The sequence below is a fragment of the Ahaetulla prasina genome, chromosome 8 (assembly GCF_028640845.1).
Source record: "Ahaetulla prasina isolate Xishuangbanna chromosome 8, ASM2864084v1, whole genome shotgun sequence".
In the NCBI taxonomy this organism is placed as follows: Eukaryota; Metazoa; Chordata; class Lepidosauria; order Squamata; family Colubridae; genus Ahaetulla; species Ahaetulla prasina.
This window is the reverse complement of record NC_080546.1, coordinates 5,200,814-5,217,299: the sequence shown is the minus strand read 5'-3', so window position 1 is coordinate 5,217,299 and position 16,486 is coordinate 5,200,814. Positions and strand designations below refer to the sequence as shown.

The 16,486-nt window shown below is 47.4% G+C and overlaps 1 protein-coding gene across 3 annotated transcripts in view; it reads left to right on the top strand.

The window, feature by feature from the left end:
• Positions 1-16,486, top strand: part of RNF24 (ring finger protein 24) — a 79,057-nt gene that overhangs the window by 50,575 nt on the left and 11,996 nt on the right. For 2 of the 3 annotated variants that reach the window (XM_058193518.1, XM_058193516.1), the window contains exon 2: positions 11,394-11,543. In XM_058193518.1, coding sequence (XP_058049501.1) covers positions 11,401-11,543 — 143 coding nt within the window. In that variant the 5' untranslated portion in view covers positions 11,394-11,400. Of the gene's footprint in view, positions 1-7,575; positions 7,909-11,393; positions 11,544-16,486 lie in introns of those variants that run through there. The other variant, XM_058193517.1, reaches the window with a different exon arrangement.

Below are 16,486 nucleotides of genomic sequence, written 5' to 3'. Positions count from 1 at the left end.
TTGGCCCAAAGACCTCCAGCCAACTTTTCTGCCTGAGGCAGGACTAGAACTCACCGTCTCCTGGTGATTGGCTGAAAGTCACCCAGCCAGGTTTATGCCTAAAGAGGGACTAGAACTCACTGTCTCCTGGTGATTGGCCCAAAGACTTCCAGCCAGCTTTTCTGCCTGAGGCAGGACTAGAACTCACCGTCTCCTGGTGATTGGCCCAAAGACCTCCAGCCAGCTTTTCTGCCTGAGGCAGGACTAGAACTCACCATCTCCTGGTGATTGGCTGAAAGTCACCCAGCCAGGTTTATGCCCAAAGAGGGACTAGAACTCACCGTCTCCTGGTGATTGGCCCAAAGTCCTCCAGCCAGCTTTTCTGCCTATGGCAGAACTAGGACTCACCGTCTCCTAGTGATTGGTTGAAAGTCACCCAGCCAGGTTTATGCCTAATGAGGAACTAGAACTCACCGTCTCCTGGTGATCGGCCCAAAGCTGCTTAACAACCGCTGTGTCCACTTAATGATGGCAGCATTCACTTAAATGACCTCCGCCCTAAAAAGTCGTATTGGATTCAGTTTGGATTTGTGACCTTCAAGACTCAACAATGGAAATTCCAGGGTGTGTTACAGTCGAAAGCCAAGGACTATCTCTGTTCATGAAACCTACCATATTTCTTCCCCATATTGTCTCTTCTATAAGTCAAACATCTCAAAATCCTTTCATTGCTCCCCCCCCTTTTTTTTTTGCATGTCTTTCTGGATGCTGGGGGCGTCCAGAACTGGCACAGTTTTGCAAGAGGCAACTGACCGGGGCATTTGCTTCTCAGGGTCTGGCTTCTGCCTTCCTGTTAATACATCTCAAAATAACATCCGCCTTTTTAGCGCACAGCAGCCGTTCGGTGGCCTTGTGTTCAACTTGTGGTAGATCTTGCTCAACCTAAAGCCACCTCAAGATAGCTGGACTTCAACTCCCAGAATCCCTTGGACGCCATGCGTGGCTTTCCAACTCCCAGAATTCTGGTCTGGGGAATTCTGGGAGTCGAAGTCCACAAGTGTGAGAATTGCCAAGTTTGAAGACCATGGCAATATAGAACAGGGGGGGGTCGACCTTCCAACCTTGGCAACTTTTAAAACTTGTGGACTTCAACTCCCAGAGTTCCTCAGCCAGGAGTTGAACTCCATGAGCCTTAAAGTTGCCAAGGTTGGAGACCCCTGATATAGAACATAGAGTAATAGTAGTTCCGTGTTGATTTGGGAAGTGGGGGGGCCCCTCTAGATTTAAGCCCCACAGGAGATCTCTGCAACCACCCAGATCTCTGAAATTGACTCCCCAAGGAGGCCCATTCATTTCTATAGGCCAGAAATCCGACTGTAGGGTCATGCAGCCACATCTTCGCCAGCTGTATTGGCCTAAACATGTAGCCTTGTGGTGTGGATTATAAACTGTTTTCCAGCTGGGCTATCTGGGAAGTGCAACCCAAGTACCCAGCGGGAACTTTGTCCTGGAGGACGTTTCCTCAAAAATATCCCAGTGACCTCGGTCCAGTTAGGTACCACGTGTCCACAGGTCTTGTCATCTTGGATCAATGCAGGTGACGCCGGTAAGAACTCATTGGAGAAGACGGGAATCCAAACTATAGACCCGTGATGGCGAACCTACGGCACACGTGCCACAGGTGGCACGCGTAGCCATATCTGAGGGCACGCGAGCGTTGCCCTAGCTCAGCTCCGGTGCGCATGTGTGCACCAGCCAGCTGACTTTCGGGCCTTCTGGGCCTACCGGAAGTCGGGAAACGGGCCGTTTCCAGCCTCCGGAGAGCCTCCAGGGGGGTGGGGAAGGCCGTTTTTGCCCTCCCCAGACTCCTAGAAAGGCTCTGGAGTCTGGGGAGGGCAAAAAACAGGCCTACTGGGCCCACTGGGCCATCACGTGCCAAAAGGAGGGGGAGCGCTGGGGGATTGTGTGCGCATGCACGGAGGGCGGAGCGCATTGAATTATGGGTGTGGGCACGCACGCGTGTGACACACACACACACGTGTGTGCTCCCCTGCTTTGGGCATGCAACGGTAAAAAGGTTAGCCATCACTGCTGTAGACTCTTCTGCTTGGACAAGGGGTTGAATTACCGTGTTTCCCCGAAAATAAGACCGGGCCTTATATTAATTTTTGCTCCAAAAGATGCATTAGGGTTTATTTTCTAGTTAGGTCTTATTTTGGAGGAAAATACGGTACTAACTGCACCCATCTGGCTGACAACCTTAACTGGGTCTTATTTTGGGGGTTGGCGCTTAGATTACGAGCAATCTTAAAAAAATCACGCTAGGACTTATTTTCCGGTCGGGTCTTATTTTCGGGGAAACAAGAGTAGTAGATTTCCAAGGTCCAAGGCAGGACAAGAAGCAATGGTGGATGGAAACTAAATCAAGGAGAGAAGCAACTTAGAACTAAGGAGAACTTTCCTGACAGTGTGAGCCATTAACCAGTGGAACAACTTGCCACCAGAAGTTGCGGATGCTCCAACACTTGGAAGTTTTTAAGAAGATGTTGGATAACCATTTGTCTGAAGTGTTGTAGGGTTTCCTGCCTAAGCAGGGGGTTGGACTAGAAGACCCCCGAGGTCCCTGTGTGGTTGTTCAGTTAGTAACATGGTTGTTAAGTGAATCCGGCTTTCCCCTTGACTTTGCTTGTGAGAAGGTGGCAAAAGGGGATCACGTGACCCCGAAACTGTCCTAAATACTGTATGAGCCAGTTGCCAAACATCCGAATTTTGATCACGTGACCCTGGGGATGCAGCCACGGCCAGAGGTGTGAAAAATGATCATAAATTGCTTTTTTCAATGTCGTAACTTTGGATGGTCACTAAATGAACCGTTGTGAGTTGAGGATTACCTTTAATTGGCCTTTTGGCTCTCCGTAAGAAGAGATCTCCATGTTAGCTGGCAGAGTTGTCTTGGACGTTATTTATTTATTAACCAGGTTGTATTTATCATGCTTTCTTTATTCTTCCTCTTCCTCCTCCTCCTTTTTCTCTTCTTCCTCCTCCCCCTCCTGTTCCTAAACTTCCTCCTCTCCCTCCTCCTCCTTCCCTTTCTTCTTCCTCCTCTTCCTTCTCCTCCTCCTCCTTTTTCTCTTCTTCTTCCTCCTTCCCCTCCTCCTCTTTTCTTCTCCTCTGCCTCTTCCTCCTCCTCCTCCCTCCTCTTCATTCTCTTCTTCCTCCTTTCCTCCTCCTCCTCTTTCTCTTCTTCCTCCTTCCTCTCCTTTTTCTCCTCCTCCTCCTCCTCCTCTTTCCCATCCTCCTCCTCCTCCTCTTTTCTTCCTCCTTTTCTCTTCTCCTCCTCTTCTTTCTCTTCTTCATCCTCCTTCCTCTCCACCTTTTTCTTTTCTCCCCCTCCTCTTCCTTCTCCTCCTCCTCCTTTTTGTCTTCTTCTTCCTCCTTCCCCTCCTCCTCTTTTCTTCTCCTCTGCCTCTTCCTCCTCCTCCTTCCCCTCCTCTTCATTCTCTTCTTCCTCCTTTTCCTCCTCCTCTTTCTCTTCTTCATCCTCCTTCCTCTCCTTTTTTCTCCTCCTCCTCTTCCTCCTCCTCTTTCCCATCCTCCTCCTCCTCCTCCTCCTCTTTTCTTCCTCCTCCTTCTTCCTCCTTTTTCTCTTCTCCTCCTCTTCTTTCTCTTCTTCCTCCTCCTTCCCCTCCACCTTTTTCTTTTCTCCTCCTCCTCTTCCTCCTCCTCCTTCACCCCCCCTCCCCCGTCCTTCCACTCCTCCTCCTCCTCCTCTTTCTAGCCTTAAGCCTCTTCTTCTTGGCTTTCAAACCCAACACTTGTTCACAACTGTAAAAGTAGCTGAGGTTGGAATTTGGGTTGGCTCCAGATTCCAACGTAATATCTCCTTCCAGGTGCTCCTAAATTTGAAGCCGTGTGCAAAAACGCTAATAAGCAATGAAGAGTGTGTGTGTGTTTGTGTGTGTGTGTGTGTGTGTGTGTGTGTGTGTGTGTGGATAGATAGATAGAAAGATAGATAGATAGATAGGTCTTTGATTATTCGGGTTTTCTCCCGCGTAAAATTGGAAGTGTCTTGGCGACGTTTCGACGAAGTCTCATTCGTCATCTTCAGGCTTCAGCTTCGTGCTTCTGGCTTCTCGTGCTTCTTCATCTTCAGGCTTCAGGCTTCGTGCTTCGTGCTTCTTCTTGCTCCCAAAAGCACGAAGCTGAAGCCTGAAGATGACGAATGAGACTTCGTCGAAACGTCGCCAAGACACTTCCAATTTTACGCGGGAGAAAACCCGAATAACCAAAGACCTACATACAAACACCCGTGAAAACCTCAGAAAACAAATAGATAGATAGATAGATAGATTTTCTACTGTTTTGAAAAAACGGTGGAAAAGTGAACGGAATGGAAGAACTTGCACGAATTTGAAAGAGCCACAACCTTATACACCCTGCCTTGCTCTTCCTAGCTCGCTCGGTCTTCTTTTGTGTCGTCCTGAAGGGAGAGGGGGAAAGAAATGATCTGGTTGTAAGTCGAGGACTGCTTGTGAAGGCAGGATATAAATACATAAATAAAAAGCTAACGACATGCCTTAGGAAGGAAAGAATCGGGACAAGACGCGGTTGTTTCTGGAAGGCGACACGAATCCGACACACCTTACGACAACACTTGCCAGGTTTTTTTAATCCTTGCACCGTATCTTAGATTGCGCTTCCGTGAAGAGTCAGCGGTTCCAGCGCTTTTGCAGACAGGAAGTCTGTGCAGACGATGTCTTTGTGGGTGTGAAGAGTGTGTTGCTTCCACGCTTCCTGGAATTTGCCAGTAGGCTGTGCTGTCATGCTTTTTTTAACTCCTTTGTTTTCCTACCGCCTCTTCCACTTATTTCTCGCTTTGCGCAAAGCCTTGTCGAGTAAGGAAGGTGACCACATCGTTTCCTGGTGGTGGTGTCACCTTTCCCCGCCTTACAAACACACAGACCAAAAACATGCAATTCTAGGTTGCATTAACAGAGGGGAAGACCACGTGAGATATTAGTACCGCTTTATAAAGCCTCAGTAGGGCCACACTTGGAATACCGCACCCAGCTTTGGTCAACGCGATGTAAAAATGATGTTGAGACTCTAGGAGGAGTGCAGAGAAGAGCAACCAAGATTAGGAGGCTAAAACCTACGAAGAACGGTTGCAGGAATTGGGGTATGTCTCGTTTTAATGAAAAAAAGGGACTCGGGGGTGACACGATAGCATCTTCCAATATTTGAGGGGCTGCCACAAAGAGCCATGGGTTCTCCGATGCGCTTGAAGGCAAGACCAGAAGAATGGATGGATGGAAACTAATCAAGGAGAGAAGCAACCTAGAACCGAGGAGAACATTCTTAGTGGTTAGAGCAATCAACCAATGGAATTGTTTGAAATTTTTGGCTGCTCCATTCCTGGAGACTTTCAAGAAGAGGCTAGACAGCCACTTGTCAGAAATGATATAGGGACTCCTGTTTGAGCAGGGGGCTGGACTAGACAACCTCTGAGGTCCCTTCCCACACTGTTCTGTTCCGTTCCGTCTTTTGTTTTAAGGACAAAAGAAATATATATTTCCCTCCTATGGGATGAGCCACATTTTTTTTTAATGCCGTGAATAAATTCCTTGGTTCTGACAAGCGATGCCTCCTGACGATGTCTTTCTTGTAGCCTAAATGTCCTTTTTTTTTTTTTCTTGGGATGGAAAGAATTTTTTTTGGGTCGTGTGTTTTTCTCTTTGAACCGTGTGGGAAAAAACAACAACAATTCCGTTGATCTGCTCCTATTTTAGAGAGGAAATAAGGGTTTGGCTGAGCAAAAGTTGTGGAGTCCCTTTTCGCCGCGAAAGGTGTGTCCCCATTTGACTTGATCAGTCTGTCTGCCTACCTACCTACCTACCTACTTACCTACCTGCCTGCACTATAAGACCAGGGTTCTCTACGGCTGGCTGGGGAATTCTGGGAGTTGAAGTCCCACAAGTCTTAAAAAGTGGTCAAGTTTGGAGAAGAACCTTCCTACAAGATGCTAGCTTGCCGTAGCCATGGGGGCTCATTCAGAAATTACTTGGCAGTGGAGTGCGTTGTGAGTTCCCAGCCATCGGCATCCGTGCAGCCTTTCTGGGCATACAAGCCATATCGTACTTCCCAGGTCCTACCCAGGGGTGGGCTTCAAAAATTTTAGCCAGGGGTTCTCTGCCTGGTTGCTGGGTGGGCGTGGCCATGGTGGGCGTGGCCTAATCAGCCTCCTGCATCATGGCAGGGGGGCTTTTTGCCCTCCGCAGGCTCCGGAGGGTTTCCTTGAGCCTCTGGGAGGGCAAAAATGGCCTCACCAAGCTCTGGAGGTCCTCTGGAGCAGTGGTTCTCAACCTTTATAGTGCTGCGACCCCTTTAATACAATTCCCCATGATGTGGCGACCCCAACCGTAAAATTATTTTCGTTCTGAATTTATCGCGCCTGAAGCCGTATTGGCTAGCGATCTGAACTGCTTGCGATTGCCTTGAGGACAGAGGCATTAAAGCGGAGACTCTTCCCCTATTAAGTTTATCGCGCCTGAAGCCGAATTCGGCTAGGGATTGGGAGTGATTGCAGCTGGCTTGAGAGGGAGACATCAGAGCAAAGATTTCTCTCTTTTTTAATTCATTGCGCCTGAAGCCGAATTCGGCTAGCGATTTGAAGAGCCTGCAGCTGGCTTCTGGAGTCAACCATTGGAGCGCGATTCTTCGACTCGCAAGTATACTTCCCATATTTCCGATGGTCTTAGGCGACCCCTAGCAAATCGTCATTCGACCCCCAATGGGGTCGCGACCCACAGGTTGAGAACCGCTGCTCTGGAGGCCGGAGAACCGGCCCGTTTCCAGCCTTCCCAAACTTCCATTAGGACTGTTTTTCGCCCTCCCCGACCCTCCACGCCCACTCTGCACTTATCTGCATCCAAAACGTCCCTGCCCTGCCCACCCCTCCCAGGAGTCCCCACGCGGCCCGTTTTGGATGCAGGTAAGTGCAGGGCGTGCGCTTGGATGCTGGAAACAAACTGGCCGTGTGGGGACTTCTGAGATGGGCAGGGTGGGCGGGGCCAGCCAGGGGTAGGATTTGGGGGTTTTCTCCGAACTGCACAGAATCTTAGCTAGAGGTTCTCCCGAACCCCCAGCAGCCCAGCCCTGGTCCTACCAATCTACTACTTGTAGGACTTGTAGCACGCCTTCTACGTCCTTCAAGGAAGCCATGACGCTGGAGTGGAGAAGTTGGAGACCTGTCGGAGGGGAGCATTCTGGACCGGCCTACCCCCCACCCCACCCCAATTTAGCCATGTTTTGAGACCGAGCGCACTCGGAATAAGGAATTCAGCTGAAAACCTGCTAAGCAGCTGTGTGGCAAAAGGGGCCTGCGGAAAGAAAGAAAAAAAAAGTCTATTTTTAGGGTGGTTTGGAAATTTCCTCTTACAGCTTCACATGCCCTGTGGAAATCTCCTCTCCTCCCTTCCTCCTCCTCCTCCTTCTCTTCCTCCCTCCCTCCCTCCTCCTCTTCTTCTTCTTGCAAACGGCACATAAGCAAGGACCACGGTTGGGAAGGCTACGCCTGTGCAAAGACAGGAATGCTTTTGAGCTTCTGGAAGGAAGCCAAGTTAGGGATCTAATTCACGAAGAGGACGGGCAGACGGTCCGTCGAGCCGCCCAGGAGAAGAAGCAGCCCAACCCAAATTAAATTAAGACAGCCCCCTGAAGCATTCTCGGGAGGGTGTTTTCGACCGGATGCAAAGCTAGTCCTTGCCACGCTGACAAGCACCGAGATCTTGCAGCTGCTGCTAACTCTGCTGGTTGGTTTGCAGGAAAACCAACTTTCCCTGCAGCTTTGCATTAAAAGCAACTTTTGCCGTGTTGCCGGCCTTGTGGAAAAATTTGCTGGGAGGGTCTCGGGACCATGCCGCACAACATGTAAGTTTCTTTACCGGTTTTCGGAGCCTGCTGGCCAGCATGTCACCGAGGTGTCCCTTCCACCGAAGGGAGGTTGCACACCTGACAGCTTGCCAAAGGCTACCCCGCTCATTGTTGGGGCCGTGCTGGGTTCGAGGGACGCCGTCTGCCTGCAGATTCCCACGTTTTTTTGGGGGGGGGGCTGCCTTCAGAGTGAGGCCGAAGAATATTGTCTTCCCCTTTTATGGAGTTCCCTATCTCCAAGGATTTGGCAGCTTGTGGACTTCAACTCCCAGAATTTCAGGTTGGCTGGTTCAGGAATTCTGGGAGTTGAAGTCCACAGGTCGTCGAGGGGGGGGGCTGTGCTTGCCCATCCCTGCTCTGTTTTGTGGTTCAAATAGGGTGGGGGGGGGTGAAGGAGAGGAGGCCAGGGGAAGCGACGGAGCAGTCCATAGGGCTGGGACATGCCTGGTATGCAGTGTGTGGGTTCTGGAGTCCTGTGCTGGATTTGAAATGGGGAGGGGGAGTCTGTATTTTGCTATTTAGGGCTTCTTGGCTTTCAAGATGGAGGGGTGGGGGGGACCCCTTTTCTCTTTCCCTTCTGGTCTTTTATTTGCATTTTACATTATCACAGAGTGCGGAAAAAAACCCAAAATGTGTTTCTAACTAGAGCTAGAAGCCGAATCTGTAACTTCGGTTATAGAAATGTCTTGTATCGATTAGAAAAAGAGAAAGTTGAGGGTGTAACTCTCTTTTATGTTCTACTCAAAGGATCAGAATCCTTTCCCTTTCTCTTCTTCTCTCCTCCCCTCCTCTCGCTCACCCTTCTCTTTCCTAAGTGTCTTTTTCTTCCTTCCCTTCCCTCTCTTTTTTTCCCTTTCCTTTCCCTCCTCTACCCTCCCTTCTTCTCTCCTCCCCTCCTCTCCCTCACCGTTCCCTTTCCTCCCTGTCTTTTTCTTCCCTTCCCTCCCCTCTCTTTCTCTTTTCTTCATTTCCTTTCCCTTTCCCTTTTCCCTTCTCCCCTCCCCTCCTCTCGCTCACCGTTCTCTTTCCTAAGTGTCTTTTTCTTCCTTCCCTTCCCTTCCCTCTCTTTTTTTCCCTTTCCTTTCCCTCCTCTACCCTCCCTTCTTCTCTCCTCCCCTCCTCTCCCTCACCGTTCCCTTTCCTCCCTGTCTTTTTCTTCCCTTCCCTTCCCTCCCCTCTCTTTCTCTTTTCTTCCTTTCCTTTCCCTTTCCCTTTTCCCTTCTCCCCTCCCCTCCTCTCCCTCACCCTTCTCTTTCCTCCGTGTCTTTTCCTTCCTTCTCTTTCCTTCATCTCTCTCTTCTTCCTTCCCTTCCTTTCCATTTTATGCTACCGTAAACTCGAATAAAACCAAAATACTAACTCCTGTTACAGAAATAGCTGTTCTCTATTTTTTTTTTAAAAAAAATGTACCGTGTAAAAATATCAAGGCTATAATTTTGTACTTTACCACACCAAAAAATAAAAAATAGGAAGTCCTTTTCCTCTTTCCTTTCTCTTTTTTTTTTACCCTGAATTCTTTTTGTTCCTCTTCCCCCTCTGATCTTTATTTCTATTTTATATTACATAATAAATTCTAATTTAAAAAATGCTTTAAAAAAAAAAACCAGGGGACCGGAGCTATGTCAACAATCCCTTTCTCTCGCACACCTGGTCTTGTTTCATCTAACGTGGGTCTTTTTCCTTTTTTTTACCTGCCACAATCCAACACAATTTCGATTTCCATCCCGTCTCTTGGTGCGCCCCTCCGAATCCTCTCTTAAAAACGTTGTTCAGTTTTGGACAAACAGAATCAACATTTTCTCCTACTGGTAGAATTCAATTTTTTTTTACTACCAGTTCTGTGGGCGTGGCTTGGTGGGCGTGGTGCGGCTTGGTGGGCGTGGCTTGGTGGGCGTGGCAGGGGAAAGATACTGCAAAATCCCCATTCCCTCCCCACTCCTGGGGGAAGGATATTGCAAAATCTCCATTCCCAACTCCACTCTGGGGCCAGCCAGAGGTGTTATTTGCCGGTTCTCGGAACTATTCAAAATTTCCGCTGCCGGTTCTCCAGAACCTGCTGGATTTCACTCCTGCTCCTGGCCTTTCACTGTGGCTGCTGTTTTTTATTTATTTATTTATTTACATTTATATCCCACCCTTCTCCGAAGACTCAGGGCGGCTTACAGTGTGTAAGGCAATAGTCTCATTCTATTTGTATATTTACAAAGTCAACTTATTGCCTCCCCCAACAATCTGGGTCCTCATTTTACCTACCTTATAAAGGATGGAAGGCTGAGTCAACCTTGGGCCGGGCTTGAACCTGCAGTAATTGCAGGCTGCTGTGTTTTAATAACAGGCTTCTTACAGCCTGAGCTACCACGGCTGTGTAGTTGTCTTCTCCTGCTGTGCCAACGGCCTCCCTCTGCTCGTTCTCCATTCTATTTTTTTGTGATGCTTCGAGGTCCCCTCTCATTTTTCAGCCTTCTACGGGCGGCCCTCGACTTACGACCCATCTGAGCCCAAGCATGTCCGTCGCTAAGCGAGACCGTTGCTAGGCGTGAGCCGTGCCCCAGTATACAACCTCTCTGGCCTCACGGTTGTTAAGTGAATCCTTGCAGCCGTTAAAGTGAGTCACCCGGGTTGTGAAGTGAATCGGGCTTACCCATTGTCAGAAAGTCGAACGAGGGGATCACGTGACCTCGCGACATTGCAACCGTCCCTAATTACCCTGTTTCCCCAAAAATAGGATCCAACCGGAGAACAAGCCCTAGCATGATTTTTCAGGATGCTTGTAATATAAGCCCTACCCTAAAAATAAGCCCTAGTTAAGATCATCAGCCAGGCGGATGCATTGAGTACCGGGTTTCTCTGCAAATAAGACCCAACCGGAAAATAAGTCCTAGCATGTTTTTTCAGGATGCTCGTAATATAAGTGCCAACCCCAAAAATAAGCCCCAGTTAAGATTATCAGCCAGACGGATGCATTTAGTACCATATTTCCCCCAAAATAAGACCTAACAAGAAAATAAGCCCTAATGCGTCTTTTGGAGCAGGGGTCTCCAACCTTGGTCCCTTTAAGACTTGCGGACTTCAACTCCCAGAGTTCCTCAGCCAGCAAAGCTGGGAGTTGAAGTCCACAAGTCTTAAAGGGACCAAGGTTGGAGACCCCTGTTTTGGAGCAAAAATTAATATAAGACCCGGTCTTATTTTGAGGAAAACACAGTACATGCCAGTTGCCAAGCCTCTGAATTTCGATCACACAATTGTGAGGATGTTGCAACGGCCGTAAGGTAGTAAAATCGGTCCCAATTCCATTTTTGCAACTTCGAGCGGACACTAAACGAACTGTCGTAAGTCGAGGAGTATCTATATCCTCTTTTTTGTTGTTTCTTTTAAGAACGATAGAGCTGCATTGAAGGATGGGGCATAAACCTCCCACCCCAGGAGTTTTGAATTCTCACCGTGTGGTTTTTCCTGTTTTTTTTGTCTTGTTTTCCCTTCAGACCATCCATGAGCTCAGATTTCCAGCATTATAGTTTCAGAATGCCAAACATTGGATTCCAAAACTTGCCTCTCAACATATACATCGTGGTCTTCGGCACGGCGATTTTTGTCTTTATCCTCAGTTTACTTTTCTGCTGCTATTTGATAAGGTAAGAAACAAACACCCCCCCCCCTTTCCTTTTCCTTTGGTAAAAAATGAAAAACGTAGTTTATTGAAAGACGGTGAAGAACGTTGAAAGATTTTAAGATTTGAAGTTAAGAAAGTTGAAAGGTTTTTAAGACCGGATAGGTAGTCCTCGACTTAAGGCCACCGTTGAGCCCAAAATTGATGTGCTGCTGAGTGGAAAAATTCGTAAAGTGAGTTTTGCCCTGATTTTACGACTTTCCTTGCCACGTTTGTTAAGTGAATCGCCTTCCCCATTGACTTTGCTTGTCAGAAGGCCGCAAAAAGGGATCATGCACACACACCCCTCCCCGGGACACTCAAAACCGTCATAAATATGAGCCAATCAGGTGACCTGTTACAGTCATAAGAATGGAAAACGGTCATAAGTCACCTTAAGTCACAAAAAGGGGCTCACACACCGCTCCCCTCCGGGACACTGCAACCGTCACAAATACGAGTCCGTCGACGAGGTTCCAAATTTTGATTGGCGGATGCCGCAACACTTATTTATTTATTTATTTATTTTATTCAATTTTTATACCGCCCTTCTCCCGAAGGACTCAGGGCGGTGTACAGCCCAGTAAAAAATCACAGTATAAATATTAAAAGAAATTAAAACAAACATATTATAAGGTGGCCAAATTTAAAACGATTTAAAATATTAAAATATAAATAACCCCAATAAAATTTTAGGCCAGTCCCGCTTGAATAAATAGATGCGTTTTCAGCTCACGGCGAAAGGTCCGAAGATCAGGCACTTGACGTAAACCAGGGGGAAGCTCGTTCCAGAGCGTGGGAGCTCCCACAGAGAAGGATCTTCCCCTGGGGGCCGCCAGCCGACATTGTTTGGCGGACGGCACCCTGAGAAGGCCCTCTCTGTGAGAGCGTACGGGTCGGTGGGAGGCAAAAGGTAACAGCAGGCGGTCCCGTAAGTACCCGGGTCCTAAACCATGGAGCGCTTTAAAGGTGGTAACCAAAATCTTAAAGCGCACCCGGAAGACCACAGGAAGCCAGTGCAGACTGCGCAGGAGTGGTGTTACATGGGAGCAACGAGTTGCTCCCACTATTACCCGCGCAGCTGCATTCTGGACTAACTGCAGCCTCCGGGTGCACTTCAAGGGCAGCCCCATGTAGAGAGCATTGCAATAATCCAGGCGGGAAGTCACGAGGGCATGAGTGACCGTGCATAAGGCATCCCGGTCAAGGAAGGGGCGCAACTGGCGCACCAAGCGTACTTGGTGGAAGGCCCTCTTGGAGACGGCCGCCAAATGATCGTCAAACGACAGCCGCCCATCCAAGAGGACACCTAAGTTGCGCACCCTCTCCGTTGGGGCCAATAACTCGCCCCCCACAGCCAGCTGCGGCTGCAGCTGACTGAACCGGGGTGCCGGCATCCATTTCACTTACGTGAAAAACCATCACGCGTCGCTTTTTTCAGCGCTGTTCTAACTTCGAACAGGTCACTAAACGAACTGTTGTCATTACTGCCTGTTTGAAAATGCAAATGCTGATTTCAGGTTAAGTCATAAACATCTGCAAATGTTTAAGCAAATTATTAAGGAGGCTTCCTTGACTTCAGGAATGATTGGCTCAGCTGTTTGCCTTCCTCCTTCACATTCCCCAGCAATGAGTGAGCATTTGTTCAAATTCTTTTGAGTTGGGAAATCCTCATAACTTGTCTCCAACCCGCTCAGAACAATCGGTCGCTTTGAGAAAAATGGTCGTTAGTCTTGGATCTAACCCAAAACCCGGGTTTCATTGCGAAGTTAAGTCTTGGGTCTAATTGCAAAATTGTGAAGTGACTCTTGGGTCTAAATATTCAAGACCTGGCTCTAATCTGGTCACCACGCTAGAAAAAAGATGCTGAGACACTAGGAAAACGTGCAGAGAAGAGCAACCAGGATGATTAGGGGACTGGGGGATAAAACATATGAAGAACGGTTGCATGGCTAGTCAGGTGAAGAGAAGGACCAGGGGGAACATGATAGCAGTCTTCCAGTATTTGAGGGGCTGCCACAAAGAAGAGGGAGTCAAGCTATTCTCCAAAGCATCCGAAGGCAGGACAAGAAGCGACGAATGGAAACTAATGAAGGAGAGATTCAAATTATCTTATCTATCTACGGTATCTATCTATGTATCTATCTATCTATCTATCTATCTATCTATCTATCTATCTATCTATCTATCTATCTATCTATCTATCTATCTATTTATCTATGGTATCTATCTATCTATCTATCTATCTATCTATCTATCTATCTATCTATCTATCTATCTATCATCTATCTATCTATCTATTTATCTATCTATGGTATCTATCTATCTATCTATCTATCTATCTATCTATCATCTATCTATCTATCTATTTATCTATCTATGGTATCTATCTATCTATCTATCTATCTATCTATCTACCTACCTACCTGATTAGGGAACTGGAGACTAAAACATATGATGAATACAGGAACTGGGCCTGGCTAGTCTAGTGAAGAGAAGGACCAGGAGAGACATGATAGCAGTCTTCCAATATTCGAGGGGCTGCCACAGAGAGGAAGGGGTCAAGCTATTTTCCAAGGCACCTGAAGGCCAGACAAGGAATAATGGATGGAAACTGATCAAGGAGAGATTCAACCTGGAAATGAGAAATTTTCTGGCAGTGAGAACAATCAACCCATGGAACAGAAGTTGCCTTCAGAAGTTGTGGGAGCTTCATCCCTGGAGGCTTTCAAGAAGAGACTGGAGGGCCATCTGCCATTAATGATGTAGGGTCTCCTGTTTGGAGGGGGGGTTGGATTAGATGCCCTACAAGGTCCCTTCCAACTCTGTTGTTCTGCTAATTGCAAGGTTAGTTTTAGGTCTTAATTGCAAAATTGTAAAGTTAATCTTGGGTCTAACTGCAAAAATTGCCAATGATTTCTTTGGTTTTAATCCTAGAGCTAGGTCTAATTGCAAAGTTAGTCTTGGATCTAATTGCAAAGTAGTTTTAGGTCTAGTCCAAACCCAATCCCACCTGCTCGGGGGCACCTGGGTCATTGCTTTGGAGGAAAATGGCCAAGTTAGTTGTGGGTTAAGCCGAGGTTTGTCTTAAGAGGAAGTGCAGATGGGTGATTTGGGGGAGGGGGGCACGGTCAGGATTTTAGCAGGGGTGAAGCTGGAAAACGATCAGATCGCTTATAGCTTTGCCTCCGGTTTGCAAAGTCCCACGTTCTGAAGTGTTTTGAAACAGGGGGGATTAAGCAAGTGTTTTGTAGCACAGGCGCCTGGTCAGTTGGCTTGTCTCTTGCTTCAGAGTCACTTCAGTAAAGTTGTGCTTGCTAAGTGCCCAGTTGCACAACAGGGAACCAAGATTAAACCAAAGCAAGTTCCTTCCCGCACTGGAACCGATGAGGAAGTAGAAAGGAAAATTATGTTCGCTTAGCAGACGGAAGAGAAAAATAATGCAAGTTTCACTATATCCTAACCCAGATGGCATGCAGGGTGCTAATGGCTTGGGACTTGGGTGACTGACATTGTAGGCCCTGAGCAACCTAAGAGAGAAAACTTGAATCCTTCCCCAAATAGATGTCAGCTCCAGGGGCCCCAGAATTCCTCACTTTGGGGCCAGTCTGGAGATAAGGATGGGCTTCCTCCATTAGAACTTCGGAAAACAACAAAAGCCAGCTCTTTAGGAGGAAGTGAAACATGAGTTGTTCTCTTGAAGGTTGAAGGACCTGTTGGTGAGATGATGGTTGTTGGTCTTGGGAGTGGGGTGGGTGTTTCAGTCTTCGCTACTGTAGGGTTTTTGGAAACTTCTTGGAGTTGATGGGAGCAGGGTTGAAGCAGAAGAGAAGAGCAAACAAGAAGGTGATAGAGATGTGAAGGAGAGGTGATAGAGATGGAAATGGAGATGGAGACAGAAATGGAGATGGAGAAGAAATGGAGATGGAGAAGGAAATGAAGGAGATGGAGAATAGAATAGAATAGGAATAGGAATAGGAATAACTATAGAATAAGAATAACAGAAGAATAACAATAGAATAGAATAGAATAGAATAGAATAGAATAGAATAGAATAGAATAGAATAGAATAGAATAGAATAGAATAGAATAGAATAGAATAGAATAGAATAGAATTCTTTATTGGCCAAGTGTGATTGGACACACAAGGAATTTTTCTTGGTGCATATGCTCTCAGTGTAGAAGGAAATGGAGATAGAAATGGAGAAGGAGAAGATGAGGCGGAGAAGGAAATGAAGGAGATGGAGATTGAGAAGGAAATGGAGAAGATGAGACGGAGAAGGAAATGAAGGAGATGGAGAAGGAAATGGAGATAGACATGGAGAAGGAGAAGATGAGTTGGAGATGAAAAAAGAAATGGAGATTGAGGAGGAGAGAGATGGAGATGAGATGGAGAAGGAAATGAAGGAGATGGAGAAAGAAATGGAGATAAGAGAAGGAGAAGATGAGATGGAAATGGAGATGAAGAAGGAGATGAGATGAGATGGAGAAGGAGGGAAATGGAGATAGATGGGGAGGGAGATGCAGGAGATGGTGATGGAGATGAGATGGAGATGACAAGCAGGAGGAGGAGATGAAGAAGATAAAAAACAGGAAAGTGATGGAGACGAGATAGAGAAGGAGAAGGGAGGACGGTTGGGTTTTGTTCGTGAGGTTCATATCTAGACTTTGGAAAGGCCCAATCGCAAAACTTCAGGTTCAACTTTCAGTATTGCAGTTTACAAGATCTAGGTACCAGATGGTCAGCGGGAATCTTTCAAAAGCAAATTCTGAATTAATCCCGTCCGATCCAACCGAGACGCTCAGCTTTGTCCGTTCTGTTGCAAAACGGCCTTGCGCACCCGTGACCGCCGACCTGTCCTTCTTTTAATGAGTCCGGAGGCTCCTCAGCTATTCATAAGAGAACGGCTGCTGCGGTATTTCATCGCG